The sequence below is a fragment of the Geotrypetes seraphini genome, chromosome 7, assembly GCF_902459505.1.
Source record: "Geotrypetes seraphini chromosome 7, aGeoSer1.1, whole genome shotgun sequence".
Lineage (NCBI taxonomy): Eukaryota > Metazoa > Chordata > Amphibia > Gymnophiona > Dermophiidae > Geotrypetes > Geotrypetes seraphini.
This window is the reverse complement of record NC_047090.1, coordinates 11,577,496-11,602,443: the sequence shown is the minus strand read 5'-3', so window position 1 is coordinate 11,602,443 and position 24,948 is coordinate 11,577,496. Positions and strand designations below refer to the sequence as shown.

At 45.9% G+C, this 24,948-nt stretch overlaps 1 protein-coding gene across 2 annotated transcripts in view; it reads left to right on the top strand.

The window, feature by feature from the left end:
- TSPAN9 (tetraspanin 9) overlaps positions 1–24,948 on the top strand; it is a 111,323-nt gene that overhangs the window by 44,158 nt on the left and 42,217 nt on the right. The window contains exon 3 of one of the 2 annotated variants that reach the window (XM_033952344.1): positions 925–1,004. In XM_033952344.1, coding sequence (XP_033808235.1) covers positions 942–1,004 — 63 coding nt within the window. In that variant the 5' untranslated portion in view covers positions 925–941. Of the gene's footprint in view, positions 1–692; positions 1,005–24,948 lie in introns of those variants that run through there. The other variant, XM_033952343.1, reaches the window with a different exon arrangement.

Genomic DNA, 24,948 nt, shown 5'->3' with positions numbered 1-24,948 from the left:
CAGGAAATCATTTCGATATTCAGAAGTTTGTTTGGACCAAGAACACATGTTAAGCTCTGGATCCATTATTTAATCCATATTAACTTCCCGACTGCTGATCTGTGCTCACACTTGTACCTGTCCCAGGTAGTTCTTTCGCCCCCCTACTGACTCCTCTACCCCTGCCCCTCCCCCTATGGTTCTGCTTATACCCCCACTGGGTTTATCAGACTCGAGTGGGGGCTCCCAGGGGGAATGAGACTGACCCCGTTCCTTTCCGTCTTCCAATTCCAGTGGGTCTCGGCAGGAGGCTTGAGCTCATAGGTTTCTTTTGGCTGCTGCAGCCCTGCAAACCTGAGAGGGAAAGAGTGTCAGGAGGGGGAGGGAGCTTGAGAGCAGAGGGTTGGGGGGGTGCTTTCTAGTCTCTCTTTTGTGCTCTCCCCTCTTTCTGTATTAGGCTGGCAGCGCACACGTTTGCTGCATGTGAATGTGAGAAGGGGAGAGCTCCAGTTGCAGGTTGCTGAATGGGGTCCAGAGAGGGAAGCCTGTGAGTGGCAGGGGGAGGAGGGAGGGGGCCGGCAACCCAGCTGGGGCAGTCCCTTCTCTCCGTCTCTCTCCAGTCCGCTCATGGTGCAGTGCCTGGGAAGACGCCGCAGCAGCTGTGCTCGGTGGCTGGATGCGGAGGTACTGCTGCTCCTGCTGAGAAATGCCAAACCGGGAAAAGAAAGACTATGGAAAAGTCAAGTAGCGAGGAGTCTTCCATCCAGCGCAGCCCCTCAGTGCAGAGCAGGGAATCGGCTGCCAAAGCTTCCAGCCCCCGCAGGGACTTCAGAACAGGCTTCAGCACTGGAGCCTTCTATGGCACCCACACTGACTCCGCCAGCTCCCCTCAAAGAGGCAAATATGTGCTCTTTTATCTCGACCTTTCCTTTGTTTTCCTTCTAGAATTTAAGAAGTGCGGCATGGCCAGAGGGTGCCTGTGTTGTCTGAAATACATGATGTTCCTCTTTAACTTAATCTTTTGGGTGAGTACCCCCGAAGTGTCAGAACTAGATTAGCAACACACAACCATCATGTGCAACGCATTCTCACGGGGTTCGATGAACCATTACAACTTGTGAAACACTATCGGAAAGTGTGATGCTCGTGTTTGCTGCACTGCTGCAATGTGATGCATCAGGACAGTTTGTGATACACTAGCTCTTATGATGCATGCGGTGTTGCAACATGCGATGCACAGTCACTGTGTGAGATACAGTATTGCAGTGCACGATGCATGCGTTTGGTGCACTGCCACAATATGTGAGGCACTGTTGCAACGTGTGATGCACAGTCACCGTTTCCGATGGACTCTTGCAGCATACAATGCACAGTCACAATGTGGAATACACATGTAATATCTGATCCATAGCCACGTGTTATATGCTGTCATATGAGATACACTGTCACAATATACTATACATGTTGTAACATTATGCAGTCACTGTGTGTGATGCACCATTGCAGCAGCGTACGACGCACAGTCGCTGTGTGTGATGCACCGTTGCAGCAGCGTACGACGCACAGTCGCTGTGTGTGATGCACCGTTGCAGCAGCGTACGACGCACAGTCGCTGTGTGTGATGCACCGTTGCAGCAGCGTACGACGCACAGTCGCTGTGTGTGATGCACCGTTGCAGCAGCGTACAACGCACAGTCGCTGTGTGTGATGCACCATTGCATCAGCGTATGACGCACAGCCGCTGTGTGATACACCGTTACAGCAGCGTACAACGCACAGTCGCTGTGTGTGATGCACCATTGCAGCAGCGTAAGACGCACAGTCACTGTGTGATACACCGTTACAGCAGCGTACAACGCACAGTCGCTGTGTGTGATGCACCGTTGCAGCAGTGTATGACGCACAGCCGCTGTGTGTGATGCACCATTGCAGCAGCGTAAGACGCACAGTCACTGTGTGATGCACCGTTGCAGCAGCGTAGAACTCACAGTCGCTGTGTGGTACACCGTTGCAGCAGCGTACAACACACAGTTGCTGTGTGTGATGCACCGTTGCAGCAGCGTACAACACACAGTCGCTGTGTGTGATGCACCGTTGCAGCAGCGTACGACGCACAGTCGCTGTGTGTGATGCACCGTTGCAGCAGCGTACGACGCACAGTCGCTGTGTGTGATGCACCGTTGCAGCAGCGTACGACGCACAGCCGCTGTGTGTGATGCACCGTTGCAGCAGCGTATGACGCACAGCCGCTGTGTGTGATGCACCGTTGCAGCAGCGTACGACGCACAGTCGCTGTGTGTGATGCACCGTTGCAGCAGCGTACGACGCACAGTCGCTGTGTGTGATGCACCGTTGCAGCAGCGTACGACGCACAGTCGCTGTGTGTGATGCACCGTTGCAGCAGCGTACGACGCACAGTCGCTGTGTGTGATGCACCGTTGCAGCAGCGTACGACGCACAGTCGCTGTGTGTGATGCACCGTTGCAGCAGCGTATGACGCACAGCCGCTGTGTGTGATGCACCGTTGCAGCAGCGTATGACGCACAGCCGCTGTGTGTGATGCACCGTTGCAGCAGCGTACGACGCACAGTCGCTGTGTGTGATGCACCGTTGCAGCAGCGTACGACGCACAGTCGCTGTGTGTGATGCACCGTTGCAGCAGCGTACGACGCACAGTCGCTGTGTGTGATGCACCGTTGCAGCAGCATATGACGCACAGCCGCTGTGTGTGATGCACCGTTGCAGCAGCGTATGACGCACAGCCGCTGTGTGTGATACACCGTTACAGCAGCGTACAACGCACAGTCGCTGTGTGTGATGCACCGTTGCAGCAGTGTATGACGCACAGCCGCTGTGTGTGATGCACCATTGCAGCAGCGTAAGACGCACAGTCACTGTGTGATGCACCGTTGCAGCAGCGTACAACTCACAGTCGCTGTGTGGTACACCGTTGCAGCAGCGTACAACACACAGTTGCTGTGTGTGATGCACCGTTGCAGCAGCGTACAACACACAGTTGCTGTGTGTGATGCACCATTGCAGCAGAGTATGACGCACAGCCGCTGTGTGTGATGCACCGTTGCAGCTGCGTACGATGCACAGTCGCTGTGTGATGCACCATTGCAGCAGAGTAAGATGCACAGTCGCTGTGGGATGCACCATTACAGCAGCGTACAACACACAGTCGCTGTGTGTGATGCACCGTTGCAGCAGCGTAAGACGCACAGTCGCTGTGTGTGAGGCACTGTCAGAACATGTAATGCATATTCACCGTCTGTGGTGCACTGTTCAACGTGCAACGCACAGTCACTGTGTGTGCCATTGTGAGTGATGTGCTGTTGCAACGCGCATAATGATGCATAATCGCTGCGCTGGATAGGCTTGTAATATGTGCTACGTATTCACACATGTGCTACACATTTGCCGGTGTGTTTTTGTCGCATGTGATGAGCTGTATGAGAAATGAGAAGGTGTGAATCGGGGTCACAGCAAGGGATGTGCTCTCACTGGGTGTCATCTCATATCACAGTGGGGATGGGCAGCCACCAGGAGGAATGTCGAGTTGTCAGCGAGAAATGGGCAGTTGCTGAGTGTCCAGCCCTGCTCAGTGGGGGAGGGGAAGTCATCGCCTTTGTAGAGGGTGCTCAGTCACCAGATGGGGAATGACTGTTTTTTTATGTATTTAGGTTACGTTCTTAATAATTTGGAAATTGCAGTAGATTTAGATAATTGTATAATATCTGTAAAGTTTTAACTGAAAGTATTTGTGTCAGTAGCGGAAAGAATGCAGTGGAACTGGTCTTAACGCCCTGTGCTTTCTGGACTGGTCTTTCCAAGGCCTAAGCTGTGCAGGGGGCTTGCAAGCATGAGCCCAAGCGCTGCTGAGTTTCTGGAGACTCAGAAGAGCTGTAATGTGTGGGTGGGGAACATACATGAGAATAAACCAGAGACTGCGGCAAAATGGGGGAAGGGGGACCATATACATGGCAAGGGGAGGGTGATAACCTATAGATGCCAGGACGGGCAGAACCAGAGGGGTGTAAGGAAAGACCTGTTTGGCATAAAGTTTGATTTGACCTATTAAGTCCAGTTTTCTTTGTGGGGTTGCAGGTGGAGTCCTCCTGGCTCACTGGGCTGAGTGGAGGGGGGGGAGGGAAGAGAGAATGAGAGCTTTCCATTACTATTCTGGGGGAATCATTGCTGTATAACGGCCATACCATGGACTGACTCACAGGATTAGTTCCTGGTCAGGGGGCTTCAGAGATTAAGAGATTCAGAGCTGTTAAGTTCTTTCAGTCTGTGCATTTATGTTGCGGTGAACTGGGTGTTACTCCCAAAGAGGGACTTCACAAAGAAGGATGCAGCTTACACCTTATCCTCTTTTATTCATAAAGTCATTTTCATCAGGCTGAATTTTAGAAAGTGCCTGTAAAAATGGAGCTATGTAAGAAGGGGGAAAAGAGATACCAAATCTCCAATTCAAATCAGGAATGTCTACAGAGGCCCCGTGCAAGATTGTGCACTTAGCCATGGCTAAGCTGCCAGATTCAGTGAACCTGCCCCAGTTATTAAAATAGCTTCAGAGAGCAGGAGGTTCCCTGAGCACTGCAGAGGGCTGAAATCTGTCCGCTGTGCTGGAGGCAGGCAGGAATCCTCCTGGCACGTGGCTTCACGTAACAGAGAAACTGATAAACCTCTTTGTCTTGCGTTTTGCTGGTCTGTTGGCTTTTGGGAGGGCTTTTCGTGCTTTGCAGTGGATGCTCAGGTACTGACAGAGCTGAAGAAGATCTGTTACATGGTTGTCTTTATTTGGAATTTGCTATACCGGCCTTCACAATGTACAATATATTTTTAATACAGTCAGCGAGAAGGAAGCAGAGAGTTTGCAGAATCACCATCCGGTAGACGCAACCTAGGCCATGAGATTTACATAACACATCTGCCATGCAAACTCTCCAAACGGAGATGTTTTGATAGAGAGTTCCACAAAGAGAGGGCTTGAAAATAAAATACTGCTTTACATGTGTACAGGGAGGGGGGGAGGATAAATTTAATATTTAGGGTCTCTTCTTGGGGTTTCCTCTAACCTTGTATGTATCGGTTTAATGTTGGAAGTTTTTCTTTGACTAAAGCGTCTCTTCTTTAAGAACATAAGAACATAAGCAATACCTCCACTGGGTCAGACCCGAGGTCCATCGTGACCAGTAGTCCACTCACGTGGCGGCCCAACAGGTCCAGGACCTGCATAGTAGCCCCCTATCTATACCCCTTTATCCCTTTCTTCAGCAGGAAATTGTCCAATCCTTTCTTGAACTCCAGTGCCGTACTCTGTCCTATTACGTCCTCTGGAAGCGCATTCCAGATGTCCACCATACGCTGGGTAAAGAAAAACTTCCTAGCATTTGTTTTGAATCTATCTCCTTCCAATTTTTCCGAATGCCCTCTTGTTCTTATATGTTTTGAAAGTTTGAAGAATCTATCCTTCTCTACTTTCTCTATGCCCTTCATGATCTTGTAGGTCTCTATCATGTCTCCTCTGAGTCTCCACTTTTCCAGGGAGAAGAGCTCCAGCCTCTCCAATCTTTCAGTGTATGAAAGGTTTTCCATGCCCTTAATCATTCGTGTCGCTCTCCTCTGGATCTCTTCATCTTCTCTATGTGTTTTCCTATCTTTCTCTTTTTAATGAGATATTGTAAACTGATTCAAAAGGCCACAGTATATTAAAAACGAATAAGATTCAGTGGTTAGCCAGAGGCAAAGGACTTAAACGTTAGGTTAAAAGTATAAAATCTCATCTTAAACACAATAAGAATATAAGAACAGCCCTACTGGGTCCGACCAGTGGTCCGTTATCCCAGTCTCCTGTTTCTAACAATGGCCAATCCAGGTCACAAGTACCTGGCAGAAGCCCAAACAGCGAGATTTCATGACTTTTGCATAACAGAAGTGTAACAAGATAAGTGACTTTAACAAAATGAATGAGCTCAACGGCTGTATTTCAAATTAATCTCAGTCTTTAGAGCAGTGACAAAGCAAGGCCCTTGTGTAACACGTTACACTAATGAAGCAGCGTGTAATCAGACCAGGCAACTCTATATCTAGGCAGGCGCACACAAAATAGATACGTAAGACCCTAACAAATAATCGTAGTTAAAGACCAGTGTGGGCCCTCCAGCAGAGGTTGAAAAAGCAAAACTTTCACTACAGAAGAAATCTGAGCTTCAAATGAAGCTCAAGATCCAGCCAAAGCTCTAAGATTGGAGCGAGTTTGAAAGGGGAACCTGATGCCCTCCAGTTGTGGGTTTTTTGGATGGCAGTTGGCATCTACCTGTAATTAATGGACTAAGCTTGAAATTGAGAACAGCAAGCCATGTAGACATCTCTGGCAGGTAGAAATCCAGAGGAGATAAAGCCATTGCATATTATCCACAACAGAAATCCATTGATACCCTTACACTGAATGAGGAAAATAGGGTCCAAATATAGCAGAAATAGGGAAGAGGAGCTGGTGAGTCCTAGTTCTCCACTTGTGTTCTTTTTCCCAAATGCGAAGGTTTTTGGGGGTATGTTATTTTCTTGTAAGGGGGATGGCTATGTTAAAGGAATTCATTTGTTGGGGATAGGTGTGGAAGATTGCTGGGGGGGGAAGGTGTGGGACATCACTTCTTTTTCTGTTTAGAGATACCCTATTTGGTGGGGACTCCCGTCTGGTTCGATGGTTGGGAGTGGGTGGGGGGGGGGGTGGCTTTTTCTCTTTCTCATGGTAATTGGGTCCAGTAACCTCCTCGATTTTGGTGTTACATTATCACTTGAGCATTTTGCCTGATGGGTTGGTTTAAATGGGGGACTTGAAATTATTGGCGCTTAATGTGCGAGATTTGAATGCTCAGATGAAATGATCCCTTATGTTTAAAGAAGCTCTCCGCTTACAGGCAGATATAGTACTGATACAGGAGACTCATTTGTAGGTTAAACATGCACATTTATTGAGACATAACAATTTTCCAACTTCCTAATTGGCAGCTAATGGGGCTAAACCAGAGACAGCAGGGGTGGGAATTCTGCAAACTCATCGGGTTTGGCTGGATAAAGAGGGTAGACAGTTTATTGGTATTGACCTTTGGGGGAAGGTATTTGTCGGTGCTCAATGTTTATGCACCCAACGCTGATAGAGGCCCCTTTTTTGATCACCTCTCTGTAGTGCTACAATATCATTTGGAGGGCAGTTTAGTGGTAGGAGGTGATTTCAACTTGACTCCTAATCCTCTTCTGGATAACTCCAGTGGGGCAGCAGGGTATGCCCAGGGTGAGAGGGCTTATATCACAGCTTTTGTAGAAAATGGGATTTGGTTGATTTTTGGAGGGAGGCCAATCCCAGTGGGCGTGATTATGCCTAATTTTCTCCGATGCATAAGACTTTTTCCAGAATTGATATGTGGTTGGGAGACTCTGGGGTGAGAAAGATGGTGGAGACGGTTGATATCCATCCCAGGACTTGGGCCGATCATAATCCTATTACTTTGGAGATCCAGATGGGGAGGATTGGACATAAAGTGTGCTATTGGCACTTTCTTGAGCTTTTAGAGGATCCGCTTCATGTTGAACAGATTGAACGAGATATTTTAGAATTTCTTGAGTTCAATTGCATGCCTGAGATTGATCCTATGACTCTGTGAGAGAGTTTCAAGGTGGTGCTTCAGGGCAAAATAATCTCTTTACAGGCCCAGGCAAAAAGGACAGCAGTATAGGGAGGAAATTTCCTTGTTGGAATTGATTTGCAAGCAGGGTACTAGTATCCCAGATCAAAGAGAAGCTCTTCATAACGCATGATTGGATCTACATGTGCTGGAATTGAAGGATATTCGGGTCAAATTAGATAGGCTTAATCAAACTTACTATGGAATTCAATAATCGTGCCAGTTGCATGAATTGAGAGTTCAATCTAAACGTAATGAGATTTATGAGATTGTTGATGAGGCGGGGTGATCTGTTACTACTGATGTGGAGATTTGTCAGAGATTTGTGTCATAGCCCTACCTTATCTCAAATTGAGGCCTTTTTAGATACCATGACTCTTCCAGTGGTGTCATCTGGGGAGCTTGATTTACTGTTGGCTCCTATTGAGCTTGAAGAGGTGCTCTCGATTATTAAAGGTGTACCCGGAGCAAAGGCCCCTGGGTTAGACGGGTTTTCTAATAAATTTTTTAACGATTTCAAACTTTGGTGGCCCCGTGATTGACGCGTGCATATAACGCAATTGATGAAACAACTATACTACCTCACTCGTGATTAGCTTGGGTGATTATCTTGCCGAAACCTAGAATGGATCCTAAAAGTTGCGAATCGTATAGAACAATCTCCCTATTAGGGACAGACTATAAAGTGTTTAAGAAATTATTGGCGGCTCGCTTGCAGAGGGTCCTTCTCAGGTTGGTGCATGGGGATCAAACTGGATTTATACAAGGGCGACAAACTTTCGATAACAACAAGCAAGCGCTCTATTTGATAGAACACGCTCAACAGGATAGCGAGGCGGCTCTTTTGGTGTCACTGGATGCAGAGAGGGCCTTTGACCGGGTGTATTGGCTCTTTCTTGGGGGCGGTGTTGCAGAAATTTAGAATGTTGGGGCCCCTCTCTGCATCGGATATAGGTCCGGTATAGACAACCTTTGGCTACCTTGAAGATCAATGGTGGGTATTCTGATACTATGGAATTATTTTGGAGGAATGAGGCAGGGGGGTGCTCTGTCTCCCTTATTATTTGCACTTACTATTAAGCCATTGGCACAATTGTTAAGGACGGATCCACATCTCTCGGGAATCTCTGGTAGGGCAGTTTCAGGATTCCGCATAAATTTGGGAAAATCGGAGATTTGGGGGGTTAATGTGGGTGAGAGAGAACGCTCCTTGATCCAACAAGAGTTCCCCTTTCGTTGGGCTTCAGAGTCTATTAAGTATTTGGGGATTCATTTGGATGGCACCAGGGAGGCTGAATTTTGGGGTACAATTGCAAAGTTTATTACAGGAGCTTGATCGGTGGGAACCCCTCCATCTGTCTTGGGTGGGTGGCATTCAAGCCCTTAAGATGGTGCTCTTGCCCAAATTGTTATATTTGTTTATGACAATACCAATGGCTTTGCCTCGGAGCTTATTTTTATACTTTGCATAAGAAAGCCTTTGTATTTATTTGGAAATGCAAGCCTCCCCGGGTGGCTAGGCAAATGTTATATCAATCTAAAAGAATGGGGATGCTGAATTTTCAGGTATATCATTCAGCGGCTTTGTTGCAGAGGATTTCCTATTGGTGGCAAAGAGAGAGTAAACCCTGGATGCCATAGGCAGCGGAATGCTTTTCTATTTGGGGGAGCCAGCAAGCTCCGCCCCAGACCCCTGCCCAATCTCTGCCCCACACCCCTCCCCCATAATAGTACTAATTGTAATACCAGTTTTTCCATTCATTTTTTGTATACAGTATATACACACAATATAACCTTATTAATACATAATGGTTAATCAAAAAATTAAACTACGGTACATAAAACACACTGTATACTTCTCAACATTCCAGAACACAGATAACCCCTATGCAAATTTGGGACCACAAACTAAAAGTACTAATATATATATACATACACATACACATGAAACCCAAACATACATACAGTAAGTACAACACCAGAGAAATAGAAACAAATGCGTTTCTTCCTGAACAGTACAAAATATAGACAGCAGATGTAATTTCTCAAAACTGACACAATTCAATCACTAAATTGAAATTAAAATCATTTCCCCTACCTTTGTTGCCTGGTGATTTTGGTTTTCAAACCATCTTTCCCAGTCTCTGGCTGCACCTCCTTCTGTCTGTGCTCTTAACTGTGTATCCAGGGCCACCTTATCCATTTGCTGTTTTTCTCTCCTTCACTTTCTGCCATACATCCATCTTTTTTTTTTTTTTTAATGAGATGGCGGGGATGTCACTAGTGAAAACTAGAAGAAGTCAGAAATTGCTTTGATAAATAATATATGAACTGACTTCGCATTCAACACAAACCTGTCTATGAAGTGTAATCAATATGTTTTAAGTTGCTCAGAAATGTGAAACTCAACAAGGGGGGAACGCACCCCCCTAGAATGGGAACAGAGTTTACCTCCCAGTCATTGCAACTGTTTCTGTAGAGATCACACTTCAAGCCAGGATGTTAGTTAATAAAAAATTGTTACAATCCTTGAAATGATATAAAGTATAGGATTTTCTCCCCAAACCCCTCATTTGAACTAAGTTATGATTCTATTAATCATGCTTAAGTGATGTTCTGACAAGTATAAAACAAGCATAAGAAGAAAGGAGAAAATCCTATACTTTATATCATTTCAAGGATTGTAACAATTTTTTATTAACTAACATCCTGGCTTGAAGTGTGATCTCTACAGAAACAGTTGCAATGACTGGGAGGTAAACTCTGTTCCCATTCTAGGGGGGCGCGTTCCCCCCTTGTTGAGTTTCACATTTCTGAGCAACTTAAAACATATTGATTACACTTCATAGACAGGTTTATGTTGAATGCGAAGTCAGTTCATATATTATTTATACATCCATCTTTAGCATTAACTTTTAACATTCAACTTTCTTCCATTTTTCTGCTTTCTTCTCAAAATCTACTTTTCCATGCCTTCCCTTCCCATCTATCCATGTGTATCATCTTCTCCCTCTTTCTTCTCCCCTACTCCCATCTATCCATAAGAAGCATTTCTTCTTATCTCTTCCCTGCTGCACCCATTGCTGTGCACCATCTCCTCCCTCTATCTCCCCTTCCCTCCATCCCTATGCACCATCTCATCCCTCTCCCATGGTCAGATAACTCTATCATCCCCCTTCCCCCCTCATATGGTCTAGCATCTTTCTCCACTCCTTCCCATAGCCTGGAATCCCTCTCCTCTCCCATGGTCTGGCATCTCTCTCTCCTTCCCTCCCTCTTCCCAAGGTCTAACATATCTCTCTCCTTTCTGCCGCTTGGCATCTCTCTCCCCTCCTTCCTTTCTAGTCTGTGATATGCTATCTCTCTCTTTCTCCTTCTCATTCCAATGGTCTGACATCTCTCCCAACTTTGCTGGCACGTAGGGCATTATTTGAGTTACAACCATTATATCTCTCTAATCTAGTGTTATTTTAAACATCTAGTCGTTCGTTGAGATCTTTAAATGACAATAGAGTAGCTGTTCCCCATATCTTAAAGGCTCACCTTGCCTCAACCAGAAATGGTGCATTTTTCTACTTAGTTCCAATATTGTGGAACAATTTACCAGAGAAAATATTTCTTCACACAATGTGTAATTAAACTCCTGAATTCATTGCCGGAGAATGTGGTGAAATCAGTTAGCTTAGCAGGTTTTAAAAAAAGGTTTGGATAATTTCTTTAAAGAGAAGTCCATAGGCCATTATTGAGATGGCTTGGGGAAATCCACCGCCTATTCCTAGGATAAGCAGCAAAAAATCTGTTTTACTATTTGGGATCTGGGTTGGCCACTGTTGGAAACAGGATACCGAGTTTGATGGACCTTTGGTCCGTCCCATTATGGCTATTCTAATATGCATGAGCTACTGTAGATTTGCTTCTAATGAAGGCAGCGAATGCAAATCTAGCTCATTCATATTCATTAAGGCTTTCCTGAAAACCAGACTGGCTAAGTGTGTCCTGAGGATGGGGTTGAGACCCCCTGCTTTAAAGCAAGGCACACTGAGTTATTTTCAGGACTTAATTCCTCTGGAGTGAAACAGAAAATCTGGATTATTATAGATGGGTCAAAGAAGATTTATTTCATAGTCCACTTTGATAATGGGATGAATGGGTTTTCTTCTACTGAGTGAAATGGTCCCAATCACGCTGAGCTGAGCTGTTAGGTATCAGTTAGTGACATTAGTTCATGCACCCCTGCGTAAGCTGAGTCCGAGTGCCTAATGCGTCGAGATTTCCCTGCTCCCACTCCTCAGATTTCTGGTGGTGATAAGTAGGTAAGAATGGGAAAGCCTGGACTGGACAAAGTCTGCATTGAGGATGGGCTGTAAGTAGGGACAGAGCTCTGCTGATTGCTCACCAGGCCTTCCCCGGGAGCAGTGCAGCTACATGAACTTTGTTACTTCCTGTACCAAACAGAGGGTAGGAGTAAAGGGGCACTACTCTGACTGGATAGGGGTCACAAGTGGTGTTCCGCAAGGGTCAGTGCTGGAACCGCTGCTGTTCAATATATTTATTAATGATCTAGAAATGGGGACAAAGTGCGAAGTTATCAAGTTCGCGGATGACACAAAACTCTCCAGCAGGGTCAGAACTGTTGAGGAATGCAAAGAACTGCAGAGCGACCTGAACAAACTGAGTGAGTGGGCAAAAAAATAGCAGATGAACTTCAATGTGGAGAAATGTAAGGTCTTGCACATAGGGAAAGGGAACTCCATGTACAGCTACGCGATGGGAGGGAGGGTACTCGGGGAAGGCAGCCAAGAAAAAGATCTGGGGGTATTGGTAGATAACACAATGAAGCCGGCGGCGCAATGTGCAGCGGCCTCAAAAAAAGCGAACAGAATGTTGGGCATTATCAAAAAAGGTATCACTACCAGAACGAAGGAAGTTATCCTGCCACTGTATCGAGCGATGGTGCGCCCACATCTGGAATACTGCGTCCAATACTGGTCGCCATACCTCAGGAAGGACATGGCAATACTCGAGAGGGTCCAGAGGAGGGCAACGAGGATGATAAAGGGTATGGAGAACCTTTCATATGCCGAATGGTTAGACAGGCTGGGGCTCTTTACCCTGGAAAAGCGGAGACTGAGAGGGGACTTGATAGAGACTTATAAAATAATGAAAGGCATAGAGAAGGTGGAGAGGGACAGATTCTTTAGACTAGCATGGACAACTAAAACAAGAGGGCATTCAGAAAAACTGAGAGGAGACAGATTCATAACGAATGCAAGGAAGTTCTTCTTCACTCAACGGGTGGTAGACACCTGGAACGCGCTTCCCGGAGAGGTGATAAGACAGAGTACAATTCTGGGGTTCAAAAAGGGACTGGATGACTTCCTGGAAGCGAAGGGGATAACAGGGTACAGATAGAGGTTTACCTTACAGGACATTGAGCGAACAGGATATGGACATTTTAGGTTAGGTAGGGAACACTTTCAGGTCATGGACCTGGGGGGCCACCACGGGAGCGGACTGCCGGGCACGATGGACCCCTGGTCTGACCCAGCAGAGGCAATGCTTATGTTCTTATGTATAATTTAAATATTTATATCCTGCTAATCTAAGCTGCAGGACCCTCCCAAAGTACTAGTTAAGAAGAAAGGTTTTCACTGGCCATCTGGTAGGCTTTTTTTTTTTTTTTTATAACCAAGATTAAAAGTCTGAGCTCAGGGATAATGAAGCTTAGATTAACAGACCACATATTCCAAAATTATGCGCAATGGAGACATTGCTTCAGCCTGGTGGCATTTTTGTCCTCCAGCAAAAGACAAAAGGCATTTGACCATTCATTGACTGAACCCTAACACAGGAGGATTTGCCAAAACATGGCCCGTGCTGGGTCTCAGTAAACCAGGTTTTGATTGCCCAGACTCGAAGGCCCTTGTGCTTTTCTAAAATTTATAGCCAGACCAGACTTCTGCACTTTCTGTCCCAAATATGACAGATCTGGATGGGCTGGTGAGGGTTTCCATGGACCCTCCAGTACTTGGAACGTAGACAGTCTGTGACCCGAAAGTAGTCAGTCTGTGACCTGAAAATTGCAAAAGATCACGTTTGTGCGTTTTTAAAATCACTTTCATATCCTATGTTACGAGTGCGACTTTGGTTTTGGGTAGACTGGATCTGCCATCATTTACTATCTTAATGCTCATATCTAACTGCATTTGTGCATATACCCTGTACGTTAGTAACTTCTCCCTCCATATTCGCTGTGATAGGGGATTAACAGAACCGCAAATACAGAAAAACCGCAAATAACTTTTTCATATGTTATTCGCTGTTTTCTATTAAAAACTATTGTGAAACCGTGAATAACATGGTGGGAGACCTGGTCTGTTCCTGAAGGAGAGGCAAAACACGGTGAAGAAAGTGCTGGGAATCAACGATTTTCTCCGTAAACGCTTGGAATCAGCGATTTCTCTATGCAAGCTGACGTAATTTGGGGGGAGGAGCCAGCAAGCTAAAAACCGTGAAGAATCGAAACCGCAATTGCTGAAGCCGCGAATACGGAGGGAGAAGTGTACACTATAAAGGAAAACAGGTGTCTAAGAAAATTGGGTCATTAGGGCATAGACAGGGGGTGGGTAAGCAGAGTGGGCAGACTTGATGGGCTGTAGCCCTTTTCTGCCGTCATCTTCTATGTTTCTATAAGTGTTCAAATTCTACTGTCTCCTATACAAAGTAATACATGGAACAGCACCCAGCTACCTAAACAACAGACTACACCGTAACCTCTCACACAGATTAAGGAGAACTCAGAGCCTATTCACTCACTCCCCTCTCAAAGGAACACGACGAAAGAAACTATATGACAGCCTTTTAGCGACACAGGCAGCAAAGATCGATACTACCATCACCAATCTACTGACCAAATCAACAGACACTAAAGTATTCCGAAAAGAAATCAAAACTCATCTCTTCAAAAAACACTTCCCATCATCATAACCTCACAAAAGTATTAGAAAATGCTCTCATGACCACCCTACCACCACCACCAGCAACACCTTGATTCCGGACAGTATTATCTCTATTCGTCTAAACAACAGAATCCGGACAATATTATCTCTATTCGTCTAAACAACCTATCACTATCTACTATCTGCTATCAATTTCTCCTGGAAAAGTCCAGAATAACAATTGTAACTTGACGCATTCTTGATAACATGTACTGTAATGCTACTGGAAATGTCCAGTCTTCTAACTTGTAATCCACTTAGAACCGCAAGGCACAAGCGGAATAGAAATCACTAATGTAATGTAATGTAATGTAATGTAAATGGTCCTAACTCTTGAAGTTACGTGTCTGTGAGTCCTGCCCAGATTCTGCCTGTCAAACTGCACTGTGTAAGAAATTCAGGGATTCACAGAATAGCTCTTAGGAGGAATTTTGGCAGCTGTCATTATGAGAAAAAGATTAAATATTAAGCGAGCTGATGAAGAAGTAGGAAGTGCTTTAACATTTAGCATTTTGCTATATGATCTTGCAGGCTAAACCTCAGAAGGTCCTTTACCTATATTGAATATTACATAACATAACACTTAGAGCCTTACAGTAGAGAATGACACGGTGACAAAATTCATCACCGTTCCCGTCCCCGCGGATAACCGCGGGAAATAATCCCATGTCATTTTCTAGTGTCTATTTCAACCTCGGTCCTTCTACACCAGCATTCTTCAAAGCAAAGCTTGCGGGTCAGTGGTTGTGGCCATTCATACTCTGATTCTTATGTGAACCAAGGATAATGAAGCCATTGTGACATCACTGATGTGATTGGCTCTTAGGCACTGGTGGAATGAGGCATTATGACATCACAAGATCTGCTCTGGATACCAGAGACTGTCATTCTGTCGTGTCTGTTTCAACCTCAGTCCTTCTACACCAGCATTCTTCAAAGCAAAGCTTGCGGGTCAGTGGTTGTGGCCATTCATACTCCGATTCTTATGTGAGCCAAGGATAATGAAGCCATTGTGACATCACTGATGGGTTTGGCTCTTAGGCACTGGTGGAATGAGGCATTATGACATCACAATATCTGCTCTGGATACCAGAGACTGTCATTCTGTAGTGTCTGTTTCAACCTCGGTCCTTCTACACCAGCATTCTTCAAAGCAAAGCTTGCGGGTCAGTGGTTGTGGCCATTCATACTCCGATTCTTATGTGAGCCAAGGATAATGAAGCCATTGTGACATCACTGATGGGTTTGGCTCTTAGGCACTGGTGGAATGAGGCATTATGACATCACAAGATCTGCTCTGGATACCAGAGACTGTCATTCTGTAGTGTCTGTTTCAACCTCAGTCCTTCTACACCAGCATTCTTCAAAGCAAAGCTTGCGGGTCAGTGGTTGTGGCCATTCATACTCCGATTCTTATGTGAGCCAAGGATAATGAAGCCATTGTGACATCACTGATGGGTTTGGCTCTTAGGCACTGGTGGAATGAGGCATTATGACATCACAAGATCTGCTCTGGATACCAGAGACTGTCATTCTGTCGTGTCTGTTTCAACCTCGGTCCTTCTACACCAGCATTCTTCAAAGTAAAGCTTGTGGGTCAGTGGCTTTGGCCATTCATACTCTGATTCTTCCCTATCTCCTTAAAGAATGACATGAAGATGGTTTCCGGGACGGTAACGGTGATGAATTTTGTCACCTTGTCATTCTCTACCTTACAGTTCACAGCGGCTTACGAAAGAATCAAAAACAGCGTTTCAAGGTATTTGTGTTTCTACTGAATAAGCTGACAACTATTTCCGCCTACCATAAAGATTAAACAATGCCGTGTATTTGACATGTAAACATTAGCACCCGCTTCACAGAAATTACCCCGAGACATTCAGAGCTCAGGCAAGATGTCACTGCCGCTGCGTACACAATTCTCGGTTTCTCTTAAATAATCCGAGAGGCAGGGTGAGCGATGGGCTGACTGCATCTGGAGATAAAATTAAGCAATTGAATCATACTGAAAGCCAATAGAAAACAGACATTAATTTTTCCGAAGCCAGGATCGATAGCAAAAGGTTCAGTGAAGCCACCTAATGAATATTTCAGAGGCTTTGAACAGGGAGCGAGGAAGTTCTGCTGCAGATAGAATTGATCTAGACTTTGTAGAAGTTTAATAAATAAAGAGAAGCTTTATTAAAGAAAATCAGAGGTCTGATTGTTGTTGATGGGGGGGGGGGACAGTGTACCCCGTAGAAGTTTAATAAATAAAGAGAAGCTTTATTAAAGAAAATCAGAGGTCTGATTGTTGTTGATGGGGGGGGGACAGTGTACCCCAAAACAATTTCCATCAAGAGGTGAAACAGCAGGTTTTGCTGCTGAGACTAAAATTTATGGTGGCAAAATTTGAAGGGTCACAAAATGTTGCCGTGTTTTTTCGGGTCACCTGATAAAGTTATGCGTTTCGCTGAGAGATGCAGAGTTTTGACTTGTGTTGCCCTAGAGCAGGGGTGTCAAAGTCCCTCCTCGAGGGCCGCAATCCAGTCGTGTTTTCAGGATTTTCCCAATGAATATGCATGACATCTATCTGCATGCACTGCTTTCATGGTATGCTAATAGATCTCATGCATATTCATTGGGGAAATCCTGAAAACCCGACTGGATTGTGGCCCTCGAGGAGGGAATTTGACTCCCCTGCCCTAGAGGAAGGTTCCTGGTGGCAACTCTGTAAAGACAGTGACAAGATTTAGGCACCAGGAATGCATAGAAAAGGCCAAAGTACCAGCACGGATGTGGGTTTGTGTGTGTATAGGTGTGTAGGTGCCACTTAATACCCCTAGCGAGCCGCAACATTATGTCATGTTGGAACTGGAAATGTACGGAGCTTCTTAAACTTTTATTTATTACAAAGGATCTAACTACTACTATTTATCATTTCTATAGCTCTGAAAGGTGTACACAGTGCTGTACATTTAACATTCAATAGACGGTCCCTGCTCAGAAGAGCTTACATTTTAATTTGGACAGACGGGACATCTCAGGATTGGGGGGTTTCTAGCAGAAGGAAAGATACAATGGGTAAAAGTATCCGACAGTGAGTGGGAGTTCAGAGTTGAAAGCAATTTTTAAAAAATGGGCTTTTAGCTTGGATTTGAAGACTGCTAGAGATGGAGCATGATGTATTGATTCAGGCTGGCAAGACGGCGGCAAGAAAGAAAGGACGGAGTCTGGAGTTGGCAGTGGAGGAGTAAGAGGGACTTACCTCATGAATGGAGTTCAAGGGATGTGAGATATTGAGGGGCCAGTCAGTAAGAGGAGTTTGAACTGTATTCGGAAACGGATGGGGAGCCAATGAAGTGACTTGAGGAGAGGGGTCATGGGAGCAAAATGCTAAAGTAGCTATTCTGAAAACTTTTGCAAAATGCAGAATTTTAAATGACATTTCCTGTGCATACGTCTCATGAGCTCGTGGGCCACAGGCGTCGCCCACTCCTGATAGAGGAAGCCACATAATCTGGGACATCAGTATGTACTAATGGAGAAATTTTGTATTGGATACGGTGCTAAATGTACCCAGTGACATGGCTGTGCTCTCTGTTGTTTGTAACCTGGTGTAAGCGACAGGGTTCCAGAACTGTTATAATAATAATAATAATAATTTTATTCTTATATACCGCCATACCCAACGAGTTCATAACTCAGCCATTGGATTTGCATCTAATGACTGGCTGTATTTTAAAAGGAAGTCCTTATGACCATTTTGTTATATTTTAACATTGTTCAGAAGCTTTGAGTCCTCATAATTATATATCACATACAAAATACATTCTATAAGAGTGTAACATTCTAATTCTGGTTACTTTTAAAACCAATAAGAGAAAATTTTTTTTTCACTCAGAGAATAGTTAAGCTCTGGAACGCATTGCCAGAGGTTGTGGTAAGAGCGGAGAGCGTAGCTGGTTTTAAGAAAGGTTTAGACAAGTTCCTGGAGGAAAAGTCCATTGTTATTGACAAAGACAGGGGAAGCCACTTCTTGCCCTATATTGGTAGCATGGAATATTGCTACTGCTTGGGTTTTGGCCAGGTACTAGTGACCTGTATTGGCCACCGTGAGAACGGGCCACTGGGCTTGATGGACCATTGGTTTGACCCAGTACGGCTATTCTTAAGTTCTGTGGTTTTATTATTTCAATCAGAAGGTCCTCATGTTTTTATAATTTTATTGTAAGGTTCTTATATTTTTTATACATGTGTAGTTTACTATGTGTTTATTGAAGCAGTATATTATCTTTATCTTTTAAGTTGTTTGTAGATCATTTTTATTTAAGTGTCTTAGAAATTTTTTAAAAAATTTGTTTGTTGACTCCTGAGGCAGGCCTCACGGCCAAAACATGTACATATGATATTGAGCTTCTCTGTTTCTTTGTATTGCAGTAGTCTAGCCACGATGTTATAACGGAGGAGAGCAAAATTGTTTGGGAGTCAGTACAGCGGAATTTGCCTTAGCACCCGAAAGCATTTTTTGGCAGGGCAGCAATTTGATTTTCAGAGGACAGATGTCGGTCTATCAACAGGTCTAAATATTTGAACTGTGAAAGAGTTCAGAGGAAGAAGCCATGAAGGAGTTTGTTAGCGAGTCAGGCAGCCACTGGTTTTGACTTCTAACAGATGCTAAAGATTAGAAGCTTGATACAAAAAGCAGAGATCCAGGACAAATAGTTATATCTGTGAAATGACTGAAATGCATCAGTTAAAGCTGGAGCGATTTCTTGGGGCTCATGAGCATACGTAGGTTCCATTTTGAATACAGGGATACTGCGGGAATTTTGGAGAACGTAAGCAGAAAATTCCATACAAGAAGTACGATTAATAGAATGTGTTTGGATTTTGCAGATTTTTTTTTTGGGGGGGGGGGGAGGGTATGGCATTTCTGCTGTACAAATTGTGATCAGTGATGTGGAGGCCAGACAAGAAGCTGACACCAAACTGTCAGAACATATTTCCATAAATCTAGGCAGTTAACTCATTAATTCTCCAGAGAGAGCTGCATATCAAATGAGTTTTAATGTGGATAAGACTTCCTAGCTGACTGTAATGCAAGGGTTAAAGATGCCAATTTCCAGCAGTATTAGGCTCTTCTTGGACCAGATGTGCAGTGTAGGGATTTCTTTGTAGCTTGTGCAGGGTAATTTTATGACAAGTCACTAAAGGGTAGGAAGTCAAAGAGATCCCTATTTGATAAAGATACACTGGGGCCTCAGTGTCCTTGCAAAAGTGACAGAAATTGTGGCTTTATTAAAGCTGTGTACACCCACCTTCTTATGTACGGGGAGAGTGTGGCACAGTGGTTAAAGCTACAGCCTCACTACCCCTGACGTTGTGGGTTCTTTTTCAAGGTCTCACCAGAGTCTTGTACAGGGGCATCAATACCTCCTTTTTCCTACTGGCCATACCTCTCCCTATGCGCCCTAGCATCCTTCTAGCTTTCGCCATTACCTTTTCAACCTGTTTAAGAACATAAGAACATAAGAAGTTGCCTCTGCTGGGTCAGACCAGGGGTCCATCGCGCCCAGCAGTCTGCTCCCGCGGCGGCCCATCAGGTCCATGACCTGTAAGTTAGTAGAAGTCTTCACATCTGCCACAGATTTCTCCAATTTGTCCATTCTAAGAGACTGTTGTTGGAATTTCTCTTCAAAAGTTTTAAACTGAGTATTAGTATTTTGTACAGACACAACAAACTGGAAGCATACCTTATGCAAAGTCTCTAAAGCGCTCCAGATCCATGTCTATCACCGCTGGTTTAATTAGTGGAGCAGGGGTAGATATTCCGGGGGCTCCACCAAGGGTTCCATCTCCTTGTTCCCTGCTACACACTGATAGTCAGGTCCTCCGAATTCCAATGCCGACTGTGAAAGAGTCAGCAAGCTATGATTCCCATCGGGGTCAGGGGTGAGACCTGCAATGCCGCCGGAGACATCAATTCCAGCGCTTCCTGTGCAGCTGAGGGTGTCCCCGACATCGTCCCGGGACGCGGAGGAACTCCAGGGTCAAAAGGGCTAAGCAAAACTTTGCCTTCCAAGACCGAGGTCTGCCCTCCTCGGTCAGCAGAAACGCCCGCTCCAACTGGAACAGCATAAGCTGTTATTGCCGCCTGCCGTGTCAGAGAAGTGGAAGAGGAGGCAGGAAGCGCACTCCTCTGCTTACCCCTGCGCTTCGGCATCAAGGTAACTCTTTCTGGGGGAAAAAAAAGTAAAAATTGCCGATCGGAGCAGGAGCCACTTGATAGCATGACTCACTACGACACCATCTTGATTCTCTCAGTTGACAGTTTTACTTCTTGGTCTCCATGGAAGATCTCATCGGGTTCTGGTACACTGGATGTGTCCTCGCTTGTGAAGACTAATGAGAAGAACTTGTTTAACCTATCGGCTACCTCTTTTTCCTCCTTTATCACTCCCTTTCTGTCTCCATCATCCAATGGTCCTACTTCCTCCCTCACCGGTTCCTTCCCTTTAACATATCTGAAGAATGATTTGAAATTTTTTGCCTCCCTGGCTAGCCTCTCTTCGTATTCCCTTTTCGCTCTCCTAACCACTCGATGACATTCTTTTTGGCATTTCCTGTGTTCCTTCCAGTTTTCCCCGGTTTGGTCCTTTTTCCATTTCCGGAACGATTTTTTCTTGTCTCCTATCGCTTTCTTCACTTCATTGGTTATCCATGCTGGGTCTTTTGTTCGGTTTGTTTTGCACCCTTTTCTAAATCTGGGGATGTACATATGTTGTGCTTCTTGCACTGTGCCCTTGAATAGGGACCAGGCTTGCTCTACGGTTTCTGTTTTCCTTGAGCTGTTTCTGAGTTTTTTCCTTACCATTGCTCTCATAGCATCATAGTTCCCTTTCTTGAAATTGAACGTTGTCACTGTGGTTCTTTTCCCTTTTGCTGTACCTACTTCTAATTTGTACTGGATCATGTTGTGATCGCTGTTTCCTAGTGGTCCTACTACTTCCACTTCCTTTGCAGGTCCCCTAGTCCGTTGAGGATTAGGTCGAGAGTGGCATTCCCTCTCATTGGTTCCTTGACAAGCTGATCCATAAAGCAGTCCCTCACAGCCTCTAAGAATTCTGTTTCCCTCGCACAATTCGAGTTTCCAATACTCCAGTCTATCCCGGGGTAGTTAAAATCCCCCATTACCGTCACATTCCTGTTTTTGCCTTCCCGCCTCAGTTCTGCTGCCAGTTCTTTGTCGTTTGCTTCCGTTTGTCCAGGCGGACGATAGTACAGTCCCAATTTTATGTCAAAGCCTTTTCTTCCTGGTAATTTAACCCATAATGTTTCCATATCCACTCCGGCCGAGGGAATGGTGTCTTTTAAGTATAGTGCTATTCCTCCACCCTTCTTGTGAGTCCTGTCTCTTCTATAGAGTTTGTACCCTGGCAGTACTACGTCCCATTGGTTATCCTCATTCCACCATGTTTCCGTGATTCCAATGATGTCTAGGTCCTCTTTTTTGGCTGTGACTTCTAATTCTCCCATTTTGGTCTTCAGGCTCCTTGCATTTGCGTACAAGCAATTTAAGTCCTGGTCTTTTCTTTTCCCTGCTGGTTTTCCTTGTGTTTTGCTCCTCTTGCCATCCCCTATTTGAGCTGCCAGTCCCTGATTTCTGCTCCTTTCTTCCTCATTTTTTGGTGCATCTTTTTCGTCAGCAACTTGATATTTCGATTTCTCCTGTTCCTCTAATTCTATCTGTTTGCCCCTCTTATTGTTCATCAGTTTCTCTTGTTCCTTGGACTCCTGTTGTTCGTCTTTTGCTTGTTCCAAGCATTTTTCCCGCTCAGTATCTTCTTTGGATACTCTTGCCCGAACTGTCGACGACAGGTCGACTGTCGGCTTTCCCCTTCTTAGTTTAAAGCCTGCTCTATTCCTCTCTTGACGTTGTTTGCTAGCAGCCTCGTTCCTGCTGTGCTCAGGTGTGGTCCGTCCCTCCTGAAGAGCTTGTTCTTCCCCAAAAAAGTTGTCCAGTTCCTCATAAAGTGGAATCCCTCTTCTTCGCATCATCTCCTCAACCATGCGTTTATTGCTTGTAGCTCTGTCTGCCTCTTCACGTCTGCCCTCGGTACTGGCAGAATCTCTGAGAATGCTATCTTCTGTGTCCTCAGCTTCAGTTTCCTTCCTAGGATCTTGAACTGTTCAGTTAGCGTAGTCCTGCTGTAATTTCTCCTGTTGACATCATTTATTCCAAGTGGATTATCACTGCTGTCTCTTCTGTTTCTGCACCGTCCAGGATCCTCTCAATTCTGTCGGTGATGTCCTTCATTCTTGCTCCTGGGAGACAGGTCACTAGCTGATCTTCTCTCCCTACTGCTACGTGACTGTCCACTTCTCTCAGGATTGAGTCTCTCACTACGACTGCAGATTTCCCCTTCTTCAGCTTCCTCACTGGTCTCAAGTCTGTATCCTCGATGTGGTTCAGTACTTCTCTTTCAGGGTACCGGCTAGTCTTCGCCTCCTCTGCTTGCTCGATTCTTCCATGTGGTCCCTCATCCTTGGCGTCTGTTGGTACCTGTCTTCCATCTGTTGGTCCCTGTCCTCCATCTTGTGTGGACGTAGCTTCCTCACTTCAGCGCTGCTGATGATCCTGCTCTTCCACCTGCCTGTAGGCCTCCTTGATGAATCTCTCGAGCTCCCTTACTTGCTCCTCGATGTGGCTCTCTCTTGTGGGGTCTTCAGCTGTCTTGAACGGTGCTTCCGAGATGTGGAGCCCCTCCAGCTCCTGAACCCTGCACTGCAGTCGACCAACTTCCTTCTTCAGGCTTTCCAGTTCCTGACACCGACTGCATACGTATGCCTGCCTTCCTGAGGGGAGGTTGTCATACATATGACACTCCGTGCAGTACACTGGGAAGCTCCTCCGGGTTCCTGCTGCTTCCATTTCTCTTTCTTCGCAGTCCATTAGATGCTCTCTCCCCTGTCTTTTGCGGGCGTGTGCGCTCTCCTATGCTTAGCCTACTTCTTCTGCGCTTTTTGCTTTGTGGGTCAGTTGCTCTCTCTTGGGCCTTTTTCTTGTCCCTGAAGCCTGCTGCTTCTTTATCCTTTCCTGTCTTGTGTGTGCCTTATTGTGTGTTTTCTTTTGTGTGTGCTCTTGTGTGTATGCTCTCCTTACGTGTGTGCTCGCTTCTTCCTTACCTTCCTGCTGATCTCTGGTGTTCTGGAGTCCTTGGCTGTCTTTGCTCGGCAGTGCCTTTGCCGCTCGCCTTCACCGCGCGTCAAATGGCTGCACGCCGTTGGCTCCCCCCCTTTTAAGGGGGAGTCCGGGCGCTGACTCGGCTGGTGACGCGGTGCGGGTGAGCGGAGCTAACTCTCACCACTGCCCACTCCTCGCCGCTGCCGCTGACCTAGTTCCTTCCCTCTTTCCTCTCCCGGCTACCTCTCTGCTTTAGCTCACCTTTTCCTGCTCCAAACCGCTGCCGCTGCCTTCTCCTTCTGCCATGCGGCTGCTTGTTTGTTCTTCGCGCCGCGGCTCCCTCCTTTTGAGGGGGAGTCCGGGCGCTGACTCGACTGCTGATATGGTGCGGGTGGGCGGAGCTAACTCTCGCCGCTGCCCACTCCTCGCCGCTGCCGCTGACCTGGTTCCTTCCCTCTTTCCTCTCCTGGCTACCTCTCTGCTTTAGCTCACTTCTTCCTGCTCCAAACCGCTGCCACTGCCTTCTCCTTCTGCTACGCGGCTGCCTGCTTGTTCTTCGTGCCGCGGCTCCCTCCTTTTAAGGGGGAGTCTGGGCGCTGACTCGGCTGGTAAAGCGGTGCGGGTGGACGGAGCTAACTCTCGCCGCTGCCCGCTCCTTGCCGCTGCTGCTGACCTGGTTCCTTCCCTCTTTCCTCTCCCGGCTACCTCTCTGCTTTAGCTCACCTCTTCCTGCTCCAAACCGCTGTCACTGCCTTCTCCTTCTGCCACCTTAAGATCATCACATACAATCCCACCCAAGTCCTGTTCTTCTGTCCATTATCTCAGAGTAAGCAAGATTCTGGAACCCCCAAAGAGTTTAACATTCCCTGCTACCGATTCAGGGCAAGCAGTGGCTTCCCCCAAGTCTGTCTCAATAACAGACTATGGATTTTTCCCCCCAGGAAATTGTCCAAACCTTTCTTAAAATCAGCTACGATGTTGCTCTCTCTCTGCCTATGCCGGGCATCCTGCCCTATTCTGTGCCTAGGGCAGGATGCCCGGGTTTTCCTGATTATTAATGATATGCAGAAAAGCAAATGGCATCACCTCCCTGGAGGCAGGCAGAGTT